Source organism: Salminus brasiliensis, chromosome 9 (assembly GCF_030463535.1).
Source record: "Salminus brasiliensis chromosome 9, fSalBra1.hap2, whole genome shotgun sequence".
Classification (NCBI taxonomy): Eukaryota; Metazoa; Chordata; class Actinopteri; order Characiformes; family Bryconidae; genus Salminus; species Salminus brasiliensis.
Window position 1 is genome coordinate 12,475,245 of NC_132886.1, and position 24,173 is coordinate 12,499,417.

A 24,173-nucleotide genomic window follows, 5' to 3' on the forward strand; every position below is an offset into this window, starting at 1 on the left:
GTGTGTTTTGTTTTTTCCTGAGGCCCATTTTAAGCACTTGTGTGAGTTTATGTGCCAAAACCCGTCATAATTCATTTTAACATGACCTATTCTTATCCCCTAGAATCAAGACTTGAGTTTTCCAAAAACCTCTAAGCACAAATGATTCCTAAATCACTGGGATGCACGAGTTTTTTTTTTTAAACCTTTAACAGCACTTATGTACTTTCTGTTTTTAAGAAGAGAGGAAAATTCCATGATCTGTGCCTGAGCCTCCTATCTGAATGCTGAGATTCCTATCTTATCTTTGTCCAGATGAGGCATTCATCTCAGCTGGACCAGCTGTACTCTTTTAAGGACTAGCTTTAAAGGCCAACGTAAAGATGGGACATTTTTTACTTTAATGTGTGCTATCATACAGGGTTCATGTACTTCATGTGCCTGTGGTTTCTTGTTTAAAGGTGCCCCAGAACGAAAAGCTGTGTTCATCTAGGCATAGTTGACCCCCTCTCTCTGGTCTCAATTTTATTACCGTCCCCAAAGCCTCAGTAAAAGATGGGAACATGGAAGCGAGGCTAAAAAGGCTAAAGTAATTTTAAGCCGAGCGAAGGAAACCTGTGCAGCTGCTAAAATCTGAAGCTAAGCTGACTATAGCAAGCACTGATGTGGTTGTTTTTGTAGCGAAAGGACACCTCTGGAGCGGCTACCTGTAGGCTGACCACAGCATTATCTGATGTGGTTATCCAGCGGGAGAACAGATAGGATGTCAAGGATGTTAACACTGTCCAGTAACACTTGAGAACAATTATGAAAAAATGACATTTTTGGTCCACCATCAGCATGTTTAATTCAGAGACAAAATAACAGGGCTGTAAATTAGCTTGATAAACTGCATCTGGGTCATAATTTTGCCCCAATCAAAGTCCCATACTTACTATTTATACATCATCTTAAAATCCTGGATAAATGCATTCTTTGGCACCCTGTAATGTTAATAGTGCTGAGTCATGAGTACAAGCATGAGGAACAGGAAGAAACAATAAGAGAAGTGTGTATCAGAGTTAAGGGAAACCTACAGAGACCCTACAGTTTAACTGGGTTTGTCTCAACATGTTCAGAATATAATGATAATTATATCATAATGAGTAAAGTAAAAATATTAGCATGCATCATAACACATATTCCATATTGCTAACTCAGTGTAATAAATGTGTGTGGCCTGCCAAAAATATTTGCCAGGAAAAAATTACTCATACTGCTGTAATAATGTAATCCCAGTAGCAGTGGGCTGGCTGAAACCAGAATGTCTCCATGCAGTAGTGGAAATATGGATTTATTGATCATTGGTGAAGACACGGAAAGGCAGACAACAGGCTTGACCCATAAAGACAAAAAAAACTGTCTTCTAGATGCTGGCTTGCAGAAAAAAAAATCCATGACTCAATATCCACCAAAATTGAGTGTCATTAGTTTTATGGAAGTGTTTACTACAGAGCTGCCACTGGGGAACTGTGACTAACCAGTGTTAGAACAGAAACACTATGGTATGGGCTCTTTCTTCATGTTTCAGTGTACAGCAGCTGAGTGGCAGGTACACTAAATATCTGAATATTTGTGGACACTGATTCAAATGAATGCATTTAGCTACTTTAACTTGACACAGATGTGCAAATGCACACACTCTAGTCCCTATAGGCAAGTATTGTCAATAGACACTCTGGAGTAGCTAAACATGAACGTATTGGCACTGTGTCTTATTCCAGGTATGGGCTAGAGGGGTGTAAAGCCCCCCATTATTGACCTGTGGAGCTGTCTAATCTGGAATGATGGTGGTGCTCTATCAAATATCGTTGGGATGAGTTGAATCCCTTTGATTTCAGAAGAAACAATCAATGAGCAGGTGTCCCAATACTTTTTGTGTCTGAAGTGGGTCCCAGGCCTAGAATGCATTCTAACATGGCAGCACTCAGGACACATGAATTCAATAACTTATTAAATCCAGACTTTCTTAAAATGATCTTAACATGAGACGTTTGGGGAATGTTGCAGTGTTCCGATGTTGATTCTTCATCAGTACTTCCCAGCACTAATAAGGCTCACTCTGAAACGCTGTGTCGTTCTTCCTTCCTGGAAGCTTGCTTGGAATTTTCACAGGTCTAATTCCAAGAAGAGACCACCAGTCAGAATTCTCACTGCAACACAGCAGTGCTCTTGGGTCACTCAGTGAGTCACATACACCCTCCTCCTCCTCACACAGACATGCACACACATACAAATGCTCTTATGCTCTTGCACTCCATGCTGTCTCACTTGCCTGACTAAGTCCTTTAGCACAGCTCTCTCAGGAGAAAACGTCAAAGGCCACCAGTAAGTTTACATACACCAGAGAAAAGTTCCTGACCAATCAAAGCTTATTCCCATGCCCCCTGGCACCCCTGTACGTACGTGTGTGTGTGTGTGTGTGTGTGTGTGTGTGTGTGTGTGTGTGTGTGTGTGTGTGTGTGTGTGTGTTTGTGGGTGTGTGTGTGTGTGGTTCCAGGAATATAGGAACATGGTAGAATTGTGTAAGGGAGTAGGCTTGGAGGAAACTCTGAATCATCTTTATTTTTCTTAGCCTGTGTTTCTTCTTCTGCTCCAGTAGAAGAAGGCAGCCTCATAATACTAAAAGGGCCTCTCATAAATACATCATGCACTACTATCTCACACATTTTTTATTATTATGATCTGTCCAATAGTCAACGTATTGGGCCAGATGCATAAAATGCTAAAATGCACCACCAGGTTTACTTGGTGGTTAGGAGCCAATACTGTTGTGGTGATGTTTGCCATCATGTTTTCATCATGTTTGTGTGACATGACACTATCACAGTCTCGCCTCATTTGCATGTGTTGTTAGAAACCCATAAAATCACTCTGTCTCATCCATGCAGTGTGGCATTAAGCACTGAAACTGCCTGTGATTCTCTAAATGTTCTCTTGTCAACACTTTCCAGAGTACATAGGAGTTACTGCTGTTACACTTGACACAACATGGTACATATCTACCATATTTGGCCAAATCAGTGTCTCTTATTAACACCCTTGACTCTCACTTTCAGTTTTTCCATTTTGGCACCAAGAGCTGAGCACTGGTTATTAATATAAATGATCTCATTAACATGTCAATTTGATGGCTTTTGCTGAGGTCACATAAAAAAAAATTAACCCATATAGTTGTATATACACTAAACGTCCACCAAAGGCCACCATCAAACTGTTCCTTTTAGCCCAGGGATGTGTGTGCATCTCTGTCCTGTGTCTGTTTTAACTCACATTGTTGATGGTACTGTAAACTGGATATTAAACTGTTGTCTTTCCAAATATCAATAAAGTATTATATTGCAATTGAAGAAGTTATTTATAAGGTGGCGGTGTGGCTGGTGTACCACTAATAACTGCATTAGAGTAATAGCCTAGTGCAAATCAAATGTACACAATCTTGATATCTCAAGTCAAGTCAAGTCAAGTGGGTTTATTGTCATTTCAACTACAAACAGAGTACACAGTGAAACGAAACAACGTTCCTCCCGGACCATGGTGCAACATAGACAGTGCATACAAGACACAAGTGCAACACAAACAAACAAGTGCGGACAGACAACACAGTACAGACAGAGGATAATAAATAATGACTGTAGTGTGCAAGTTGTGCAATGTGCGATAAATAGAGTCCAGTGAGGTAGTAAAGTTATCAGTGCAAATGCTTGTGCAAAAAATGCTTCCCATGTTATCTGGGATAAATGGTTGGAAAGAGAGAGAGAGGGAGAGAGAGAGAGAGAGGGAGAGTGTAAGATATCAGTTCAGGAGTTGAGTTGTGTTGAGGAGTCTGATGGCTTGGGGGAAGAAGCTGTTGCAGAGTCTGGTCGTGTTGGACCGGATGCTGCGGTACCTTCTTCCTGATGGCAGGAGGGAGAACAGACTGATACTGTTACTAATAATGCTCATGCTTTTGTTGTTTCTAGTCAATAGCTTGCGGCACAGTATCAGAAACACATAAGCAGATCTGTTTGAGAGTTGATGAGGGGCCAGGGTGTGATGCAGAAGGCATGCAGTTTGCACAGCTTGCACACCTCATAGCTCCAGTGCAAACACTTTCTCTGTAAACATGTCTTGGCTAAGAAACCTGTGTTCAAAACCTGAACGTAAACTGTTACTTTCATGTACCGAACTCTCGTTATTTAAATATGACAGGGTAAATCCAGTTTTCTATTCTAGGGCTGCTTTAATATAGAACATGTTAAATACACCACAATAAAAGGAACTATAAAAGGGAAGAGGTCAAACCAGCAGTTTGTCTGTGTTTGAGTACTTGTGCTGTCTCACCACTGAGAAGAGGTGAGATCACTACACTATTCCTCTAAACTAGGGTTTTAGGCGAGGTGCAGTTCGTTGTCCTATTCGGATGTTTTAAATATTCTTAAGCACATTGCTTTCACACCCATGGAGTTGCCCTTCCTGTCTGTGGTGGAGCCTGCCGTACTTGTTTGATTGAAAGCTTTTGGCACATCTCAAAGCTTTCTGTTAATAAGTGTGTCTCTGTCTCTCTGTGTGTGTGTCTCTGTGTGTGTGTCTCTGTGTGTGTGTCTCTGTGTGAATAAGCCATCTGATTAATTTTGCGTGCTGTATTGATTTTACATATAAGATTGTAACCTTAGCAGCCAGCCTAGTTATCTGGTCTCTGCTTTCCCTGAATTAGGACTGAAGCAGTATAAGCTGCTCTTTTCTTCTTCTTCAGTCTTGTGGTTTCAGTCATGGTGGTTTAGTTTTCCCAGACCCCCATTTTCATTTTCAGTTTTGCTGTTTCAGCTATATTGACGTTGGACCTGCCTGTTATTATGTTCACATGTTTTCGCTTATTGTCTTTTTGTACAAATGGTGGTGTATTGTTCTCATCCGATATTGGAATGAATGCTTTGGGTTTGATGAATGTTGGAACTTCCCACAACATTTTCAGCTTTGGTTGGCATGTGTGTTGGCCTTGGTCTTTGTCTCATGTTATTAATGCCATTTTTGTGGCCTCGGCAAGCCTAGTTCCTTTTGTTGAGCATGGCTTTTAGAGCCATGCCGTGGTATTGGCAGCTACATTAGGCTCTTTAATAACCACGTACCACAATAGAAGACTGTCATGAACAAATGAGATCGTGATATTATCTGGAAGTTCTCTGGAAGAACAACAATAACCGTTCTTCCTCTCTGATGTAGAAGCTTTCTGATATGCCTTGCTCTCACAATTTAATGTATTCACTCTTATTGTGCCTTATTATGTCGGCCTATTGACCGATATGACCTGGACAGGACAATAGTGTGGAGACAAGAATGTGTGGTTTCTCATAGCATTGCGTTTATGATTCTTAATCTGGGCGCATGCATTTTTACTAGGTATAGACCTTTTTCATTACATTATTGATGTGTTTTTTCAAGGTTCTTTAAACTCTCACAACTCTTTAGGGAAGCAGAAGTGATTGTAATGTGGCGTTGGTCTAAAGTTCCCTTTTTGGCATTGTTATTTTTAAGGGGGTACTTTTTCTTCTTTTTTTAACCTGTGCAGGCTACAGTAATGGCAGCTGGGGACCGGCTGGCAGTGCTGGTCTGCTGGATCTCCTAGATGATGGGGTGCCTGGGGTGGGCACCTATGAAGACTTCAATACCATCGACTGGGTGAGGGAGAAATCGAAAGACCGAGACCGCCACAGAGAGGTGAGGCAACAGGCTGGGCACGACAGGATACATCGTCTGTGAAACATTTGGGTAAAATAAAATAGAAAAACTTCAGGCTCCTGCAGATGGCGTTGCATGAGGATATATATATATATATATACACACACACACACATTGTGTTTACAATTTGTTTCACCTAGTGAGGTAGTTGGTACAACCTGTGGTGTGTAAACATTTCCACACACATACCCTACAGCTGCCTAACGAAAAGAAAACAAAAGACATGCGAGTCATTCTGTCTACACACAGCAGCGAGAGATGGGTAGGGCAGAATGGGGGGGGGAGTAATGTTGCAATTGTGATACTCCTAAATCTACTACAATCGTCACACCTGTATGCATCAAACTGTGACATCTGTACCATGACAATTTGGTACAAATACACGTTCTGTTATGATGATTCGACACATTTCTTTTTAAGACTATTGTTAAAAACATAGATAAAAAACATTTTCTTCCAAAAGTGGATAAACAGATAATGAACAGAAGGCTGACATGATATGAGAGTTTTTCCCAGTGCAGTACTGTAACAAATATTTATCTCATTTGGTGGTGTTCTGTTTAAAAGAAGTCATGCCCTTGCGAAATAAGTTTTATTGCGAAAGAAATCATGCTCATTTTTATTGAAAGCATTTCCCCATTTTTTGACCTACAGTGTAAATAGTGTATTTTTTTTGGGGTGCAAATGAATGTCCTGTCTCTGTTTGTCTCTCAGATCAGAAGAAAGAAAAAGCAGTCTGTGCAGGCTCTTCTCTTCAGTTTGAGCGATGCTTTCTCTGGCTGGCTCCTGATGCTCCTCATCGGACTAATGTCAGGTCAGCCCCCCACCCCCAGTCAACCCACAGCAGTGGTTTGCTTTATACGTACCTTTTTATTTCCTGTTCATGCTATTGCAGCGGTCCTATTAATGGGGTCCTATTAAATTATATTGAACAATGGAAAATGCAGATATACATTACATTCACATTTAAGGCATTTAGCAGACACTCTTCTCTACGACTTACAAAAGTGCCCAGCTATTTACCCAAGAATAACCTCAGCTAGTTTAAATAGACTAAAAATTTGACTAAAAAAAGATACCTCTAAGCTTAGACACTGCCGAACACAAGTCAATATGGAGACCATAGTACTCTACTCTTCGCCCAGGTATTCTTGGAAGAGGTGGGTCTTCAGTCTGGGTTTGAAGACGGTGAGCGACTCTGCCGTTCGGACACCCAGGGGAAGTTTGTTCCACCACTTTGGTGCCAGGACAGAAAAAAGCTGATGTTGCAGTGCTAAATAAAAGGAGGATGCTGGAATTTGGCACCTTTCATGACCGTGTCTGATCACAGTACTGTGGATGAAAAATGAAAACACTGCCAAGAGGTGTTGCTAAGTGTGGAGAGAGTTGTGAAGATACAACTCTTATCTGTCAGACAGTAATCTGTCTGAATACTGCCTTTCATCACTTTATCACTTCAGCATCAGTCTACAGTCTTCTCCTATTCTCTTAGTCCACTACACACAGTACTCTGCAAAAGGCTCACACCTGAGAAATGTGATATCTACAGATATTTATCTGGGCAATCTGTGTTTGTTTACTCAGAAAAACACTATAAGAATAAGTATGAATAACATTAATACAGTAAACAGGGACTATATGTATGTCAGTGTGTTGGTAACGTTGCTATTTTACAGGATAATATTCCATGCATCTGTTCATTTTATGCAAAAATGGTTGGCACTCTGGCCAAAAACAAAGTGCATTTGTAGTCAGTGTTCCTTTTTTAAATATACACAGTACTGTGCAAAAGTTTTTGACACATATTAAAATTATTACAATGATTATTAAAAATCTGCTTCTTTAGGCAGCATGATAATTAACAGTGCTTATTGATTCATTATTAATAATTAATATAAATAACATTCATGCATAAAGTAATACTTTTACATCACTGTTCATTAAAACCTCTCTAAAGCTCTCCTTATGGTCCTTAAGTCTAGTATTATTTATAGTTATCCTCCAACACCTGGTTTGGTAAATCGGTGCATAATGATGGTAAATCAGGCGAGCTGGCAATGGAGTTGAACCCATCCACGCTGTGCTGAATGGGTTCCAGGAGAAATCTGGAACCAGACTTTGTTCTTCAGACAGGTTCACAACATCTAAACTACTTTCTTCATGATGAGACAAAAACACCCAACAAAATATGTGATTAGGCCAGGGTTCCCAAACTTGTACATGCAATAATAATAATAATGATCATGCAACAGTATGATAACTTTATCCTCTCTCTCTCTCGCTCACTGTCTGTATGTGTAGGAGCCTTGGCGGGAGGTATCGACATTGCAGCTCACTGGCTGACAGACCTTAGGGAAGGTGTGTGTCTGAACGGTTTCTGGTACAATCATGAGCACTGCTGCTGGGACTCCAAGGAGACCACCTTCCAGGAGAGAGACAAATGCCCCCAGTGGAAAAGCTGGGCTGAGCTCATGGTGGGAGTCACTGAGGTAGGTGCTTATTGCACGCACACACACATGCACACAGACAAACAGATAATGGAGGCTGATTCCAGCTTGTCCAAGAGAAGCATATCTCAGGGGTTTCTTGTGAACTTCAGGAGGATCTCAGTCTGGGACGTCAAACATTTTTTTCCTGTTCCAGATTCCATTTGTTTAATAAGAAATTTGATAAAGTGACAGCTCTATCTGCTGAGAATCATGCAGTGGCCGTGAACAGATGTTTTGCTGTGAGCAGATTCTCATGTTTACTGGCTGAATCACTCTTCCGCTGTGGCTCAGGAAGTGTAGGGCTAATCACTCCCTCTAGTGGCGCAGAGTTTTAAACCACAACAGGAAGTTGCAACTGCAACTTCTGAAACCAGATATGCTTTTAAGTGCTTGGTGGTCTTTTTTGGGGGGCAGGGTCACTTTACAAATGATACTGAAGATCTGAAATTTCTTACTGAATATTATCATGTGACTGAGCAGAAAGTGTTTTACTTGGTGCTGTTTCTGTTTCGGATGGTGACCGATTGTGGCTGATGATGCAGTTTTTTGTGTTTGCACTAGGGGGCGAGTGCATATGTGGTGAATTATCTGATGTATGTGTGCTGGGCTCTCCTCTTCTCATTCCTGGCTGTCATCCTGGTCAGAGCCTTTGCTCCATATGCCTGTGGCTCTGGAATCCCTGAGGTAAAAAACCCTATGTGTCTGTGCCTTTCCTCTTTTCTCATTCTCTCTCTCTCCCTCTCTCTCACTCCCACACACACATACAAAATCTCTGTAGCTAATCACACACAAAACAATATCTCAGATCATTTTTTTCTGTTTCATAACATTTATTTTTATTGAATTTTATAAATTTGTGTGATTTCATTGATTCTTTTTTTTTTTTTTTTTTTTTTTAATCACCAATGTGGCCAGTTCAAGACGTTTGGACACCCTAAGACAATGCCTCAGATCTCGATTGGCAAACAAGTTTAGACCTTGTCACAAAACTCTACATTTGCAGCATGCTGCAGAACACCTAGAGAAGCCAGATGTGTTTAAGAAGTGCTGTGAAATGATAACATCAAAATAGAGTTCTTTGACCACAATCAGCAAAGGGCTGTTTGGAGAGAAAAAAAAGAACAGCATTACATTAAAAAACGCACCTTGCCAACTGTGAAGCATGAGGGTGTTGTACCTTCAAATGTACATTCCATTTGTGTTGATGCCAGTGGCATTGGTAATATTGCACGAATACAGGGAGAAATACCAGCAAATCCTGGATGCAATGTCAAACCATCTGTTAAAAGGCTGAGGAAAAGAGAATGGCTTCTACAGCAGCATAATATATAACCCATAATATACCTTAGAATTCATTGTCAACTACCTGGAGAGACACAAGCTGAAGCTTTTGGAATGACCCTCACTCTCTGACCTAAGCATTCATAGAACACTTGTGAATAGACCTTAAACAAGCTGTGCATGCAAGAATATCTTAGAAGAAGATTCGGAAACTGTCCAAACTACAAGAACTGAAAGACTTTAAGTTGCTACAAAAAAAAGTGCTTTAAGATTTCTGTCGAAGGAGAAGTTGCTAAGTCTGGACTCCATAAAGTGTGTAAACTGGATTCATAAAATAATTAATATATGTATAAAAGATGGATGGAAAATGTTTAATACTCTGAGGGGATCACATCCGTTTGCCAAAAATCAAGAGATGAAAAATATGAAAAACAAAGACAGATCCAACTCTGAAACTGTATTTTATTATTGAGTCAACACGACTTCATAAACAGTGCGAAATCTACCCGGATTACAGCAGTAGACTAACAGTGCTGTCCAGTGAGCGGCTGTGTTTACGAGATTGTATATGTGTTCTATATGTAGAGGATGCAAGGTAAAGGTCTCTTAAGGTAAAATCTACTCTACTGTTTGGAAATAACTGCATTTAAAACGTTGTCGAGCTTTTTTTATTAGAATTTTTTTTTAATTGTTGTTTAATGTTATAAAAGTCAGAGTAACCGTGCATTAGAGTCCTTTTTCAAGTTTATCTATTATTATTGTGGTATACAGTTTCAAAATCAGCAGAAAAAATCAAGCAGTGCAAGACCTGATATGTTATTCTTATTAGCACAGAGTCTGGGGTCATTAACTGCCCCGGGTAGAGCTGTTTCTGCTCTGTACCCAGATGAAATATCATTACTCAGGAGAAACTGAGGAGGTCTGTATTTTTTAGTGAGAAGTGCAGGTTGGAGATTGGTCTGGTAATGAGTCTTATTGTTTCTAATGTTCTGAATAGATCTGGCAGTATATTTATGTTTTTAATGGTTAATATGCCCCATTTATCTCAGTCAAGCAGTCTGAAAACATTGTGACATACACTTGTGCTCTGCACCAACTCTCCATGTGATCCGTGTTTATCCTTTTGTGTATGCTGTGTGTGGAGCTGAGCATTAACAAAGCTCTTCTCCTTGTCTAAGGCAGCTGTGACTTGTTTCCCCAGTATGGGAGAGAGAAGCCACTCTGTGTGTTGTTTATCCCCTCTGCCATTTTAACCAAGCCATAAGAAAGAGAATCAGCTGTCTGCAGATGTTAAGCCACATATTTGTGTGGATTAGTCCTGCGTATAAAAACGGGCTGGGCATCACCTTACTTATAAATCGCACTGTCAGATAAAAAGCCTTAAGACAAAGGGAACTGTTAAAGCTTTAATTATTTAAGCCTTGAGCTTAAATCTCTGAGCAAAAGGGCCCAAATGAGTAAAAAATGATGATCCATTTCCTCAAAGAGCCTTTAAGTGCTAGGTTCCTGCCAAGAGCGAGACGCTATCAAACAAATGATAATCCGGGGAACGCTGCAGTTTCACTCTACCCCTCCCTCAGACTGAGAGTGGAATAATGAATTAAGGGTTACTGATGATAACGTGTCTCAAGACACTTCTTCATTAGTCTCCTCTTTCTATAGAGCTTTAAAGTCACTGTGAATCAGATATCAGAAGGCATGGTCGGTTCTTAATGTGACCTTAATGTGCATTTCTGAATGAACTGATTAACGTAGATGTGCCCCATTGTCCAATGGCCGTCACCCAACTGTCAGAAGCTGTTTAGAGGTAGGGAATGCCTTGCCAGCTGTGAAGCATGGGGTGGTTGTGTCATGATTTTGGGGTTTTGGCATTTTATTGGTTTTGGAATTGGCAGCAAAGGATTCCAAAATAATGGATGATGTGGATGCACATGTCAATGCTGCTGTTAAATTGATGAAGCTGAAAAGAGGATGGCTTCTGCAATGAGATAATGATCTGAAATACAGTCCACCATGGACTACCTGAAGAGGCACACACTGAAGCTTTTGGGATGGCCCTCACAGTCCCCTGACCTGAACTTTATAGAACACTTGTAAATAGACCTTAACAAGCAAGGAAACCCAAGAATATGTCTGTAATACTCCGTACTACTTTCTACTACTAGAGATGTTCTTCAAGGAATTTAGCATTTTAAATGCCAAGATGCAATGGATTGTGCTTGATATGACCAAGGTTGACTGTAAAGTTTCCTTTAACAGTGTTCCCTCTCTCTCTATTGGTGTCTCTGCCTCAGATTAAGACCATTCTGAGTGGTTTCATAATCCGAGGATATCTGGGGAAGTGGACGCTTGTGATAAAGACCATCACTCTGGTCCTAGCCGTGTCGTCGGGCCTCAGTCTGGGTAAGGAGGGGCCGCTGGTGCATGTGGCCTGTTGCTGCGCAAACATCCTGTGCCACCTCTTCACCAAGTACCGCAAGAACGAGGCCAAGAGGAGAGAGGTAGGAAGGAGACGAGATGTGAAAGTGAGAGTGTTGTTGTGGGGAAGTGGAAAATGGAGGAGTGGTGATGGGGAGATAAGGAAGCAGAGGTGGGAGATTGAACTAATGCACAACAAGATAAGGCTAAAGTGGATAGGGAGGGATTTTGAGACGTGATGGGGAGGAATAGGGAAGAGAAGTTTCTTTGTGTTTCAGGCTAAAGAACAGTAATATAATATGTATAGATTTGCCTCCTACCTTTCCAGAGGATATGGCCCAGTTAACCAGGATGGTCAGATTGGCCAGCAGGCAGAGAGCCACGCTCTAGATTTTCAGCCTTTTTGGACTGGAGCTTATGTTGAAGTCATCAGCTAAGGCTAAGAATTTTTAGAACACACTGTTATTTCACTCCTACTGCCCCGACTTCCTGCCAGCGCAGGGGATTGAACCGGTCCCAAGCCTTTTTCTCTAACCTTAAGGCCACGGCTGCCCCACTAAGCATGTAACCGTTCCAACGCAATAATGAACAACTGGACAGCTACAGAGACTGATTAAAAGGTGTGAATCTGGGTGCTTATAGTAAAGTGGATTGATGACTTCTTTTGAAGCTCTTTGAACGCTTATAAATTCTGAAGGTTGCGATTTTTGTGATTATTTATTTATAATTATTAAGATAATTTATAAATAATTATGAATGAATATAAAATAATTTTATAAAAATATTTATTTATCTTAATTATATAGCATTTTTGTATTGATAGTTGTCTGAAATGACACTGGCAAGTTTCTGTCGGAAATTAGATATTAGAAATGTAAGACACCAGTGGAAGCTCAGGACCAGGACTGTCACTGTAAAACTGTTTTATCTGTTGTGCAAACTAGGATTATATTTTATACAGACACAATGATGTCTTTTACAGGCCACAAATGTCTTTTTTGTGCTAAGATGTGCTGCCACAAAAGTCTATTTTTTATCTCGTTTGTGTGTCTTTGTGTGTGTTTCAAATGGTTCTTGTTGTATTGTCTCAGGTGCTCTCGGCAGCGTCTGCTGTGGGTGTATCTGTAGCTTTTGGAGCGCCTATAGGAGGAGTGCTTTTCAGTCTAGAGGAGGTATGGTAGATGGCTATGTACAGCCCTTAACATACAGTATATTATGAAATCCCTTAATGTATGTCCTTATGAAGTATTTTGTGTAAATTTAAAAGAGAAATGTAATGTCAAACACAACATGTATGCATGAATTTTCATGTCTTGGTCCATGTTATATTGAGCCATCTACTATGTAAACTTGATTAATACACTGAGGTGTGTACATGTACCGCCCCCCAAAACGTCTGGGGGCATCTAACCTTTCAAATTGCTTTTAATACATGAGCACATCCTCTTTGTTTGTCCTCATTGACCTTACTAAGAGTATTAGTAAGGTCAGTTGTATTGGATGATCACCACCCCACCTCATCCCAAAAGTATTGGATGGTGCACCAACCATCATTTCAGAGAACACAGTTCCACTGCTCCACAGCTCAATGCTGGGGGGGTTTATACTCGTCTAGCCCACACCTGGCATTAGGCATGGTTCCAATAAGTTCATGTTTATCTGCTCCTATTCTGTTGGCAACACTTCTCTTCAGGGACAAGACTCAGTCTGTTTCAGCAGTGGATGCAACCTAAAGTAGCTGATTGCATTCATTAGAAGGGGTGTCCACAAACATTTGGACATATAATGTATTTACACCTAATATGTTCTCGACTGTATCTTTATGCTGCTTTGTCCATCTCCAGGTCAGCTACTACTTCCCTCTGAAGACGCTGTGGCGTTCCTTCTTCGCTGCCCTGGTTGCAGCCTTCACCCTGCGCTCCATTAACCCTTTCGGCAACACCCGCTTGGTTCTGTTCTTTGTGGAGTTCCACACTCCGTGGCACTTCCTGGAGCTCTTCCCCTTCGTGCTGCTGGGTATTTTCGGCGGCCTTTGGGGGGCTTTTTTTATTCGGGCTAACATCGCTTGGTGCCGGCGGCGGAAGACCACCCGGCTGGGCCACTACCCTGTGTTGGAGGTGTTGGTGGTGGCTTTGGCCACGGCTGTGCTGGCCTTCCCTAACCAATACACCCGCATGAGCGGCAGTGAGCTGATCTCAGAGCTTTTTAACGACTGCAGCCTGTTGGACTCTTCCAAGCTGTGTGACTATCTCCCTCTGGACAAGGCCGGAGAAAAAAGCGCCAACTTTAGCGAGAGCGCTAACAGCCTAGCCGACCGGCCAGCAGGACCTGGGGTCTACACGGCCATCTGGCAGCTGGCACTGGCACTGGTCTTTAAAATGTTCATCACAGTGATCACTTTCGGCATGAAGGTACTGCAGCAGCTTGTTTTTTTTTTTTTGTCGTCTTCTCTGTTGTTTTGTTCTCACTTTACTCTCTTATAGGAATAAATGTATATATATTTTTTCATATTTGTATAATAATTGTGCTTAATTGGGCATGTTGGCAACCAGATTATGAACTTCCATTTGAAGTGGAATGTTGGAATTGTGCTCCAAGTAGAAAATTTCACTGTTACACTTAGATTCGCAAAAAATCTTTTAGCTAATGTTTTTTTGGAAATGTTGCACTAAATGAAATAGTGTACAATTATTAGATTGTTTAATTGGAAAGTGGTCAACTCGGATGTGACACCATTCCCAGCTCCGAGGTAAATGAAATGCGGGTAATGGCACAATGAGTCAAAGTAATGTGTTATCACAATGTAAAAATGTGACAGATGACAGAGAGACACAGCTCTGGCCTCATCTGTAGATCATTTAAATTTTGATCAAAATATCATGAAAATTTTGGATTGAATCCTTAACTGAGTGTATTATAGAGCTTATTATAAATATTTCTAATTTTTGATCAAAATTCATATAGACTTAAGGATCATATTTGATGGTGTAAAATGCTCCAGTAATTAGAATTGAATTGATGCTCTTGTGTTTCTTACCGTTTCTTTTTCTCTCCTCTGCCACAGGTGCCCTCTGGTCTGTTTATCCCCAGCATGGCAGTGGGGGCTATAGCTGGCAGGTTGCTGGGCATTGGCATGGAGCAGCTGGCTTACTACCACCATGACTTGCCCATCTTTAAAAGCTGGTGCTCTCCCGGAGCCGACTGCATCACTCCAGGTCTTTATGCCATGCTCGGGGCTGCAGCATGTTTGGGTAAGGTGCCTTTAAAGGAATAGTTCAGTCAAAATTCCAAAAGACCCCATTGTCCACATATCCCAGAAATTGCTAATTAAGCTAATGAAAAGCTATTAACAGCTTCATGCAGCCTGCATGTGCACATCACACTTTTCTAAAACCACAGTTGTTAATTAACATATAGTTGCATATGTGGTTTCATATGCAACTATATGTGTGACTGTTACTCATATCTGTGAAAATTAGTAAAAGGTTATAGCATAGCTAAAACAGTAGGGGCCTGCATCTGGAAACCTGAGATTGGTTCAGTTTCAAGCAATTCTGAGACAGTCATTTTAGCTCTGTTTGTGTTCCTGCTTCGTTTGTCTTAGTGACTTTTATTTTGACATGGTCTGGCTGGAGCCACATTATCATCGACCCTGCTCCGCTTGTGGTGTAACCAGCAAGGACGGGACTTATTTGTAACTGGCTCTTAAAGGTGGGACTTAACGCCATGTTGAGCTTTACGAGAACTCCCATTTCATATTGCAAACCATGACCGATCCCCTCATTTATAACGTCTCTGGGTTGACCAACTTGACGATTTATCCTTTTTATAGATGTGTACTGGTTTTAGGCACATGCTTCGGTAGGCTTTCACTGCAGCTCTGTGTCCAGATTCAGGGAGTTATTACTGTAAGAAGCAACAGTGGTTAAACTTTGGCTTTTAATCTGTGGTCCACGTTAGTCCAGAGCCATTCCTAGTTAGTGCAAGAAACATGCGTAATGACGTAACCAACTAATTGACTGTTAAATTATCATTGGTTGTAGTTCATAGTTTCGTCTCAGCAATGGGTCATTTTAAAGTAGCTGAATGCATTCATTAGAAGGAGTGTCCACAAACATTTGGACATAGTGTTTGTTGAAAATGTTTGTTGAACATGTGATTCACATGTTGCTAATATAATAAGACTTATATTTATCAATTCCAAGTTAGTTAGGGCTGCAACAAATGGCTATTTTGAAAGTTGAATAATCTATTGATTATTGAAATTGATTGATTAATCAAATTATGAATTGCTATCAAATCCTTTTTTTTTTTTTTTTTTTTTTTACCCAAATTTCTTTGTTTTGTTGGCATTTATTGTTTTTTAGTTAGGAAATTTTGGGTGTGAAAAAATACACAGTAATAACAATTGTGAAACTATTTTGCATTCAAAATATTTTATATAACTATCTATATATATATATATATATATATATATATATAGATAGATAGATAGATAGATAGATAGAGAAAAAGATTTACCATATGACTATAATATGCAGAATATCTTTGATGCTGCTTCTTTTGAATCTGTTTGTTTATAAGATTAACCTACATTAGCTACTTTTGTCTTTAGTCTACTAGAACTGTTAAGCAGATCCCTCCATGACCCACCTTCTTCTGCTCACCACTAGAACTAGAAGTTGCTTGCTCATAAGTGTAATTACTAGCATTTGTTTAGCCAAGGCCTTGATCCTTAATGTCCGTGGTTGTTGCCAATTTGTAACCCAGAAGTTTCACAGCTCATAAAGCTTTCCACTGGCATGCTCATGTGAGCTGTAAGCCATGCTGAAGGCGTGCCTGGCTGAGGGATGTTGAATGAGGATCGCTGAGTTATGGAATCTGATGAGGAAAATGTGTATTTGGCTGTTTGGATTTTCCAAATGGTTTATTGTCGTTATTGTGTAGCCCTGCTCTTTGATCTACAATTCCAACTAAATTCTCATCACCGGTCTTCCATGACGGCGCAGGAACAAACGTTCTTGCCTATGTAGAACTTTCAGATCCCAGCTGTTTCGGCCTTGTTAATTCTGCAGGAACAAAAAAAAACTGCTTGTGTTCAAAGCCGGTTCGTGAGAGCGTTCGGCAGCGCTTGCACACTCTTGTCATTAACTTTTTTTCCCTCTCTGACCCTTTATTCTTTTGCCTCTCTGTGTCTCTCCCTTGCTTTTTTCTTTTGTCTCTTTTCATCTGGCCTTCTGGCCATCCGTCTCCCTTCCTGATGAATGATTGTCCTCATCAATTTGTCTTCCTGTTCATTCCTTTATTCCTCATTCCTTTCGTATTTATTTAATCCCTCTTTCTTTCTCTCAAGCATGCTCTCTTTCTTCTGTCCATCCTTTTTAACTTTTCTGCCACTCAATGTTTCTGATCTCTCCCTCCTCCTTTCTCACCACCCAGGTGGCGTTACACGAATGACAGTCTCCCTGGTGGTCATCATGTTTGAGCTGACCGGTGGGCTGGAGTACATCGTGCCTCTGATGGCGGCCACCATGACCAGTAAGTGGGTGGCGGACGCTCTGGGGCGAGAGGGCATATACGAGGCGCACATTCGCCTCAACGGTTACCCCTTCCTGGAGCCCAAAGAGGAGTTTGAGCACAAGACTCTTGCCATGGACGTGATGAGGCCGCGGCGGAGTGACCCTCCACTGTCCGTCTTGACGCAGGACGGGATGACCGTGGAGGAGGTGGAGGGGATGATATCGGAAACGTCGTACAGTGGGTTCCCCATAGTGGTCTCTCAGCAGTCTCAAAGGCTGGTGGGCTTTGTGCTGCGGAGGGACCTGGTCATATCCATAGGTAAGCTATATGTTTGCTTATGTATGCTGCGTAGCTAAAAACATGGTCATCTTTCTGGCCATTCCAGTTATGTCCAATGAGACATTTATAATAATCTGGTATCTGATTTGTAATATGGGGTCTTTGGGGGGACTTTGCTGTATCAACAGCCTCTATTTGAAATCTTTACATTAGGGGGTGGAACATTATGTTGTGAGCATTTGATTGCATTTAGTCATAAGAAAATTGTAGGTTGATTTAGTTCTGTCTATAAAACTCCAGTCCAGCTCATCTCAAAGGTATTGAATGGAGCTACGTCACTCCAGAGAACAGTCCACTGGTCCAGAAAGTACCACTGATCCACAGTCCAATTCTGAGGAGCTTTATACCTCTCAAACAATTGCCATTGGGTGCAGATTTTGGCTCATGTGCAGATCCTCAAGAGTAAAAATATAGTATATGTTCACATAGTATATGTTCAGTGGAATTTTGTGGATGCACATACATAAAGGAACGTTCTGATTTTCATTCTAACTCTTGCTTCTTCGTTCCTCTCTTTACCATAACCTTTCCAGATAATGCACGTCGTTGCCAGGATGGCATTGTAGGAGCATCGCAAATACTCTTCACGGAACATGTTCCATCCCAACCACTAGGTGGCCCTCCTCCACTCAATTTGCGCAGTATTCTGGACCTCAGTCCACTGGCCATCACTGACCACACACCCATGGAGATCACCGTGGACATCTTCCGAAAACTTGGCCTCCGCCAGTGCCTCGTCACACAAAACGGGTGTGTATTTGTTTGTGTATGTTTTGGGGGTGGAGGGTGGGGATGATGGTGCGGGGGTGTCGTGCTAGGTTACTTACAAAATGATGTCCAAGGCTCCAGTGGATTGCAAAACATCGCGCCCTTTTAATTTCCATTTTGGTGTTTTCAGGTTTCTTCTGAAATGTTGCTTTTCCACTCGTCAGTGAAATTTATAAGCTGAATAAATACACTGATTGATACAGTACTATGCAGAAGTTTGGACACCTTTGGTCGAATATTCAAAGTGGATATAAAAAAAAAATCTCTGAACATAGCAGAGTTATAGTGGTTTCCTGACACCCCTCAATCCACTGTTATCACTTGCTGAGATATTTAGCATCTTTCATTGTCTCGTTACCAAATCACTATATGAATTCCATTTGTCTGCCAGTGGCTAAGAAGAACAGTAGCGTAGGTCTGCTTGTCAAAAGTCAAAATTCAGGAGCCACTCAAATGGACGCTATTATAAACACTTCTAAATCTTAATTGTGAGCGGACAGTTATCAAAGCATTTAACAGCTTTCACAGAACTATGTATGTGGTGAATAAAACTTTGAACTTGAACTTACATTGATCTTCTCAATATCATGTATTAAACCAGTCATTACTGAAAGCATTATCAATTGTCTAATTAATGATCAGATCAATCTAATGTTAAACAGCTCCTGCTAAAATCCTGCAGTTTTTGCAAGACTAGTGTCTCATCCAAAACATCCCTCAGCTGATGTGTCTATTTGCTGATGTTTTGCCCTTAACGTAATGAGATGTGATTTGGAAGTGTGTGTGTGCGCGTGTGTGCACATGTGTGCGCACACAGGCGAAAGATGAGCAGGCTGTTTATCTTTCTCTGCCTCCCCGGAGCCAGCCCTGTTCCCAGCACAACAAATGGAAATGACATCTGTGAACGATTGAAGGATTGAGAAACTGTTTAAAACACACACACACAGACACACACTCTCACATGTGGGCTTGCATATTCATACGTTTGTGTAATGCACACTTCTTTTTTTCCCGAGCGTATGCTAACGAAGCCCTGCTGCCTTATTTTCCACTGTTTGTGTTCAGTTGTCAGAACGGTTGTTTTTGTTACTGCTCAAGTGAAACTAATTTCATTCATCAATCTGTATTTCTCTTTCTCCCATCCTCTCCCATCTTACTCTCGCTCTCTCCGTGTAGACGTCTGCTGGGGATCATCACCAAGAAGGACATTTTGAAGCACATGGCTCAGATGGCCAATAGAGACCCTGACTCTATCCTGTTTAACTAAGAAGGAGTTTCTCTGGACTTTGGTAGGAGAAACGCATAGAAGCCCGTTTCCTCAACATGAACACACAGCCAAGGCTGAATCAGATCATGCAGTTCTTACCTGTGTGAATGTGTGAGCGTGTGTGTGTGGGAAGGATTTTGGGGTTTTTGTTACTGATACAGGATGCAGGTATGAGTGTGGCCCGAGGCTGCTTCTATACCAGCAGAGAGGGGCATGCCTGGACAAGACCATGTGCCATTGGAAGCTTTGTTAAGCTGAGAGGCCTTGATGGGAAAACCAATGAAAAGCATAGCCGCAGCTGTTGACATGAAACACAAGCTGCCACTGACTACTGTATGCTCTGCACTAATATATATACACACACAGGACTCCACTGCACCAGTTACTCCACCAATCACTGCTGTGCCTAATGTCTGACATCACCTAATCATGTGTGGATACACCAAACACTGTTCTTTTGTTGGCGTACCAGTTACTTAACACAACCTACTGCTGATCCACTTGTCTTAAATGTGTGATTTCACAAAAACATACCGGTTTACACCAAAGCGAACACACAGCCATGATACCCGTTACTCCACACAAACCACAGCTGAGCCAAAGATCCCACTAAAGACTTTAAAGCACCCATATCATACATTAGGTCTAATACACAAAGGCTTGCAAATGCTTTGGCACCCCTGGTCAAAATGTTTAGGTTACTATGAATAGATAAGCGAGATGACCTGAAAGTTAAAGATGAAGCATTTTCTTTTCTAATTGTAAGCAAAATTACTGTTTTCCCTTCTTTTCAATCTCAAAATAACAATAAAGAAAAGGGCCCAAAGCAAAATAATTGTCAGCCTGCATGGTCCATTGGCAGGTTTCACAGCTTGTAAATGTTTTTTTTTTTTTTTTTTTTTTTTTTTTTTTTTGCAGCAGCTATATCTTTTAAGAGTGTTTCAGTTCTTGTTTGAGGGATTGTCACGCATTATTTCTTTCAAAAGTCTTCTAGTTCTGTGCGACTAATGGGCCGTCGTCCACAGCGTGCACTGCTCTTTTGAGATTTGAGATTGGGACTGTAAGTTTTGGGGGTGTCTTTAGAATCATTATACTGCTGTAGAAGTAGTTCTCTATTCATCTTCACCTTTTACAGATTGTGTGATGTTATCTTTCAGAAGTGCTGGTGAAGAACTGAATCCATGCTTTACCAGTGAAATGTTCCCTGTGCCACTGGCTGCACCACAAACCCAAAGCATGCTCAGTCAACAATTGGGGAGGTGTTCTCTTCATGAGTTCTGCACCCTTTGTTTTTCTTTTTTCCTCCAAACATACCTTTCCTCATTGTAGCCAAAAATGTCTTTTTTAACTTCACTTAGTCCAAAGGACTTGTTTCCGAAATGCACCAGGACTTGTTTAGCCTGGCACATTTAGTTTCTTTGAAAACTTCAGATGCAGGAAAGTTTTTTTGTGGAAAAAGCCAGAGCCCTAACAAGCTAATTAAGGTCTTAAGGTCTTAATAAGGGTTCTCTGTGAGTTCAAATCTCTTGGGGTACCCACACGTTTAGCAGGTTGTTTCTTTCCTTTTTCAGGCAGAACTTGTACAAGATAAAACAGTAATCTTGCTTAAAATGTTGAAACTCTCAATCTTTATTGGTCACTTTCCCAGACAGGGATTAAGCCTAGTCCTGGACTACCTTGTCCGTTCTTCTTCAACATGCTGTGTTGTCCAGATCTAGGCTTAATTCATGCAAGGGAAAATCAACTCTTTGCTTTTTGGAGATGAGTTCATCTTCTATTTAATTAGCTGTTCAAAGTTACAGACATTTTACAGACTAGGGGTGATCAAACCTTTGCATGTATTTGTATGTAAATGATCTCTGCTCAAATTGGCTGATGGCAAATGTAGAAGACATTTTGAACTGAACTGCTGTAGTTTGTAATTCCAGGTGTATGTTACTGTTTTGTGAAATCACAAATGCAATGTGCTTTTTTTAGCACTTATTTTTCATATATGGCATGTGGCAGTTTAAGTGGTGTAAGTTATGTTTTACACAATATGTGTTCTTTAACGTCCCCAAAACATGTCTGTCTACACCAAAGAATGTTCTAATCTGCACACACTGCAAAAAAATGAGTGCTGGTTATTGGCAACACCTTATACTTCCTTGTTTTGAGGAGCTTAATCTGGAGGAATTCTTATTTTATGGGCAGGTTGTTTGGCTAGTTTTAGGAAATAATGCCTGAAACAAGCAAAATTATCTTCCAGGACAATGCTGAAATTACTCCAAACTATTTTTCAACAATTCAATAAAACAAAAACATCTGAAAATAATGTTATAATGTTATACTTGTCTTGTAATGAGAAATATGAAGATATCATCATTTGTTTGCAGTGCACTCCCACACGTATGCACCCGTGACACCACTGTAGCACTAATTACTTCACACAAACCACTGCTGATCCGGTTCTGTCCCTGAAGACTGTAATATCACTAAAACATGCCTGAATACACCAAACACTGTTCTAATATATGCTCTTGTGCCTTCTTTTTTCAGCACCATTTAAAATGCTGCCCATAATCTTGTGGGAGCATTCTCAGGACATCTGGACCAAATGAAATGTGCCAAAATTGCATTATAAAAAAGATGATACAGGTTTTCTACTGTAAAGTTATTATTTCTGAAATCTGGGCTTCTGATACACCATTGTTGACTTGTTCTGAGTTCTCTGTGTCCTTTAGCCTACTGTCCTCCTCTGCACTTGTCATTTAAGAATGGCCTGTGATTTCGGCAGGATGCCGTGGTCCAGCATTCTGGGAAGCTTCTGCAGTGGTCTGTGTTTCTGCTGCAGTTGACGTGTCTAAACTCACCTAGGTCAGACAATCGCTGTGGGAAGTGGGCGGGAGATGAGACGAGGGTGTATCATGTTTAAAAGTCACACACTCTGTCTTACTCCTGCTTGCACTCAATCACCCTCTCAGCCACATTCTCTCTCTCTCTCTCTCTCTCGCTCTCGCTCTCTCTCTCTCACACCCACACACAGCAAGAACTATCTGCACCTGTCATGTAACTGTCCTGCCCAGACGTTAACCAAAAACACTGCTCTGTGTAAGCTCAGATACATGGTGTAAGTCTGAGCTGTTCCTGTTCTGTGTGCCGGTTTTTAAACTGTTCATGTGAGAGTCTGGCCAGAACTGAGCATTACTGGCCAGCAGCAGGTGCTGATCTGTGATCTGCTAAAAGAACTTGTATCTTAAACTATGGTTTAATTTACTGTAGCTAATTTAGTTTCTTTCCGTAAAGAGTTCTGGACGTCTAGACTGTTAGAAGTCCCTTCCACTCCTCTCATAGTGACTTTAGGTGTGTGTGTCTGTATAGTTGAAATGCGCCACTGTTACAGCGCTCTGGATGACCAGTTCAGTGGAAAATAGAGCTCCTCAGCTCCTGCACTTAAGCGCTTTACCTTCACTCTCCTGATGGACCATAAACTGCCGTTCACATATTTGACCACTAGAGGTCACTGTGTCTTATACTCTCGTTCTCGATTTCTCTCTCTGCATGCTGTCTGCCTGTCTGTCTATTCCTCTTTTTATAATCTTTTTTTTGTCTGTCTCTCCGTCTGTCTGTCTATCCGTCCGTCGGTCTGTCATTTTGCATAGATATTCAGCTGTCTCTTGTCTTTGTCTGTCTATGTATCTGTCCGTCCCTCTCCTTTCTCTCTGTCTATCTGTCTGTCCCTCTCCTTTCTCTCTGTCTATCTGTCCGTCCCTCTCCTTTCTCTCTGTCTATCTGTCCGTCCCTCTCCTTTCTCTCTGTCTATCTGTCCATCCGCCTGTCAATGAATTTTTCTGTCTGTCTGTCTGTCTGCCTCTCTATACATCTGTGTTCTATCTGTCTGTTTATGCCTCTTTTCGTCCCTCTATCTATCCCTCTCTTTTTATTTCTGTCTGTTTATCTGTCTATCTATTTATCTGTCTATTTCCATCTGTCTTTCCATGTTTTTTTTTTCTGTCCGTTCATCCATTTATTCTATCTATCCGTTTTTTGTTTATCTATGTATCTGTCTGTATTTCTGTTCCACTTTTTGTTCTCTCTCTCTTTATCTAGGTCTCAGTCTGTCTATCCGTCTGTCTCTCTAGCTCTCTTAAACTCTCTAACCCTGTTTCACTTCTCTCTATGAATTTGGGCTCATTTTCTCCGTTCATAAAACCCACACACCCTTTCAGTCTGCACTGTGAGTGATCAGCTCTGTTGGGCTGCTCACATGTCATTGCTTCAGGGACTTCATCTGTCTTCTTCCAGACAGTGATTTTGATTACTGCTAATCAAATCTGTGTGTGTAGATGTTTCAGCTCTGTTTTTGTTTTTTGAAC

At 41.0% G+C, this 24,173-nt stretch overlaps 1 protein-coding gene across 4 annotated transcripts in view; it reads left to right on the forward strand.

Annotated features, from left to right (window-relative positions):
* The window catches only part of clcn5b (chloride channel, voltage-sensitive 5b), a 25,079-nt gene extending 2,947 nt beyond the window's left edge, over positions 1-22,132 (forward strand). For all 4 annotated transcript variants that reach the window (XM_072687440.1, XM_072687439.1, XM_072687442.1 and 1 more), the window contains exons 3-13: positions 5,567-5,715; positions 6,451-6,550; positions 8,038-8,225; positions 8,787-8,909; positions 11,801-12,007; positions 13,016-13,096; positions 13,769-14,335; positions 14,989-15,175; positions 17,364-17,762; positions 18,317-18,533; positions 19,728-22,132. In XM_072687440.1, the coding sequence (XP_072543541.1) occupies positions 5,567-5,715; positions 6,451-6,550; positions 8,038-8,225; positions 8,787-8,909; positions 11,801-12,007; positions 13,016-13,096; positions 13,769-14,335; positions 14,989-15,175; positions 17,364-17,762; positions 18,317-18,533; positions 19,728-19,818 (2,309 nt within the window). In that variant the 3' untranslated portion in view covers positions 19,819-22,132. The remainder of the gene's footprint in view (positions 1-5,566; positions 5,716-6,450; positions 6,551-8,037; positions 8,226-8,786; positions 8,910-11,800; positions 12,008-13,015; positions 13,097-13,768; positions 14,336-14,988; positions 15,176-17,363; positions 17,763-18,316; positions 18,534-19,727) is intronic.
* Positions 22,133-24,173: the final 2,041 nt, after the last annotated feature.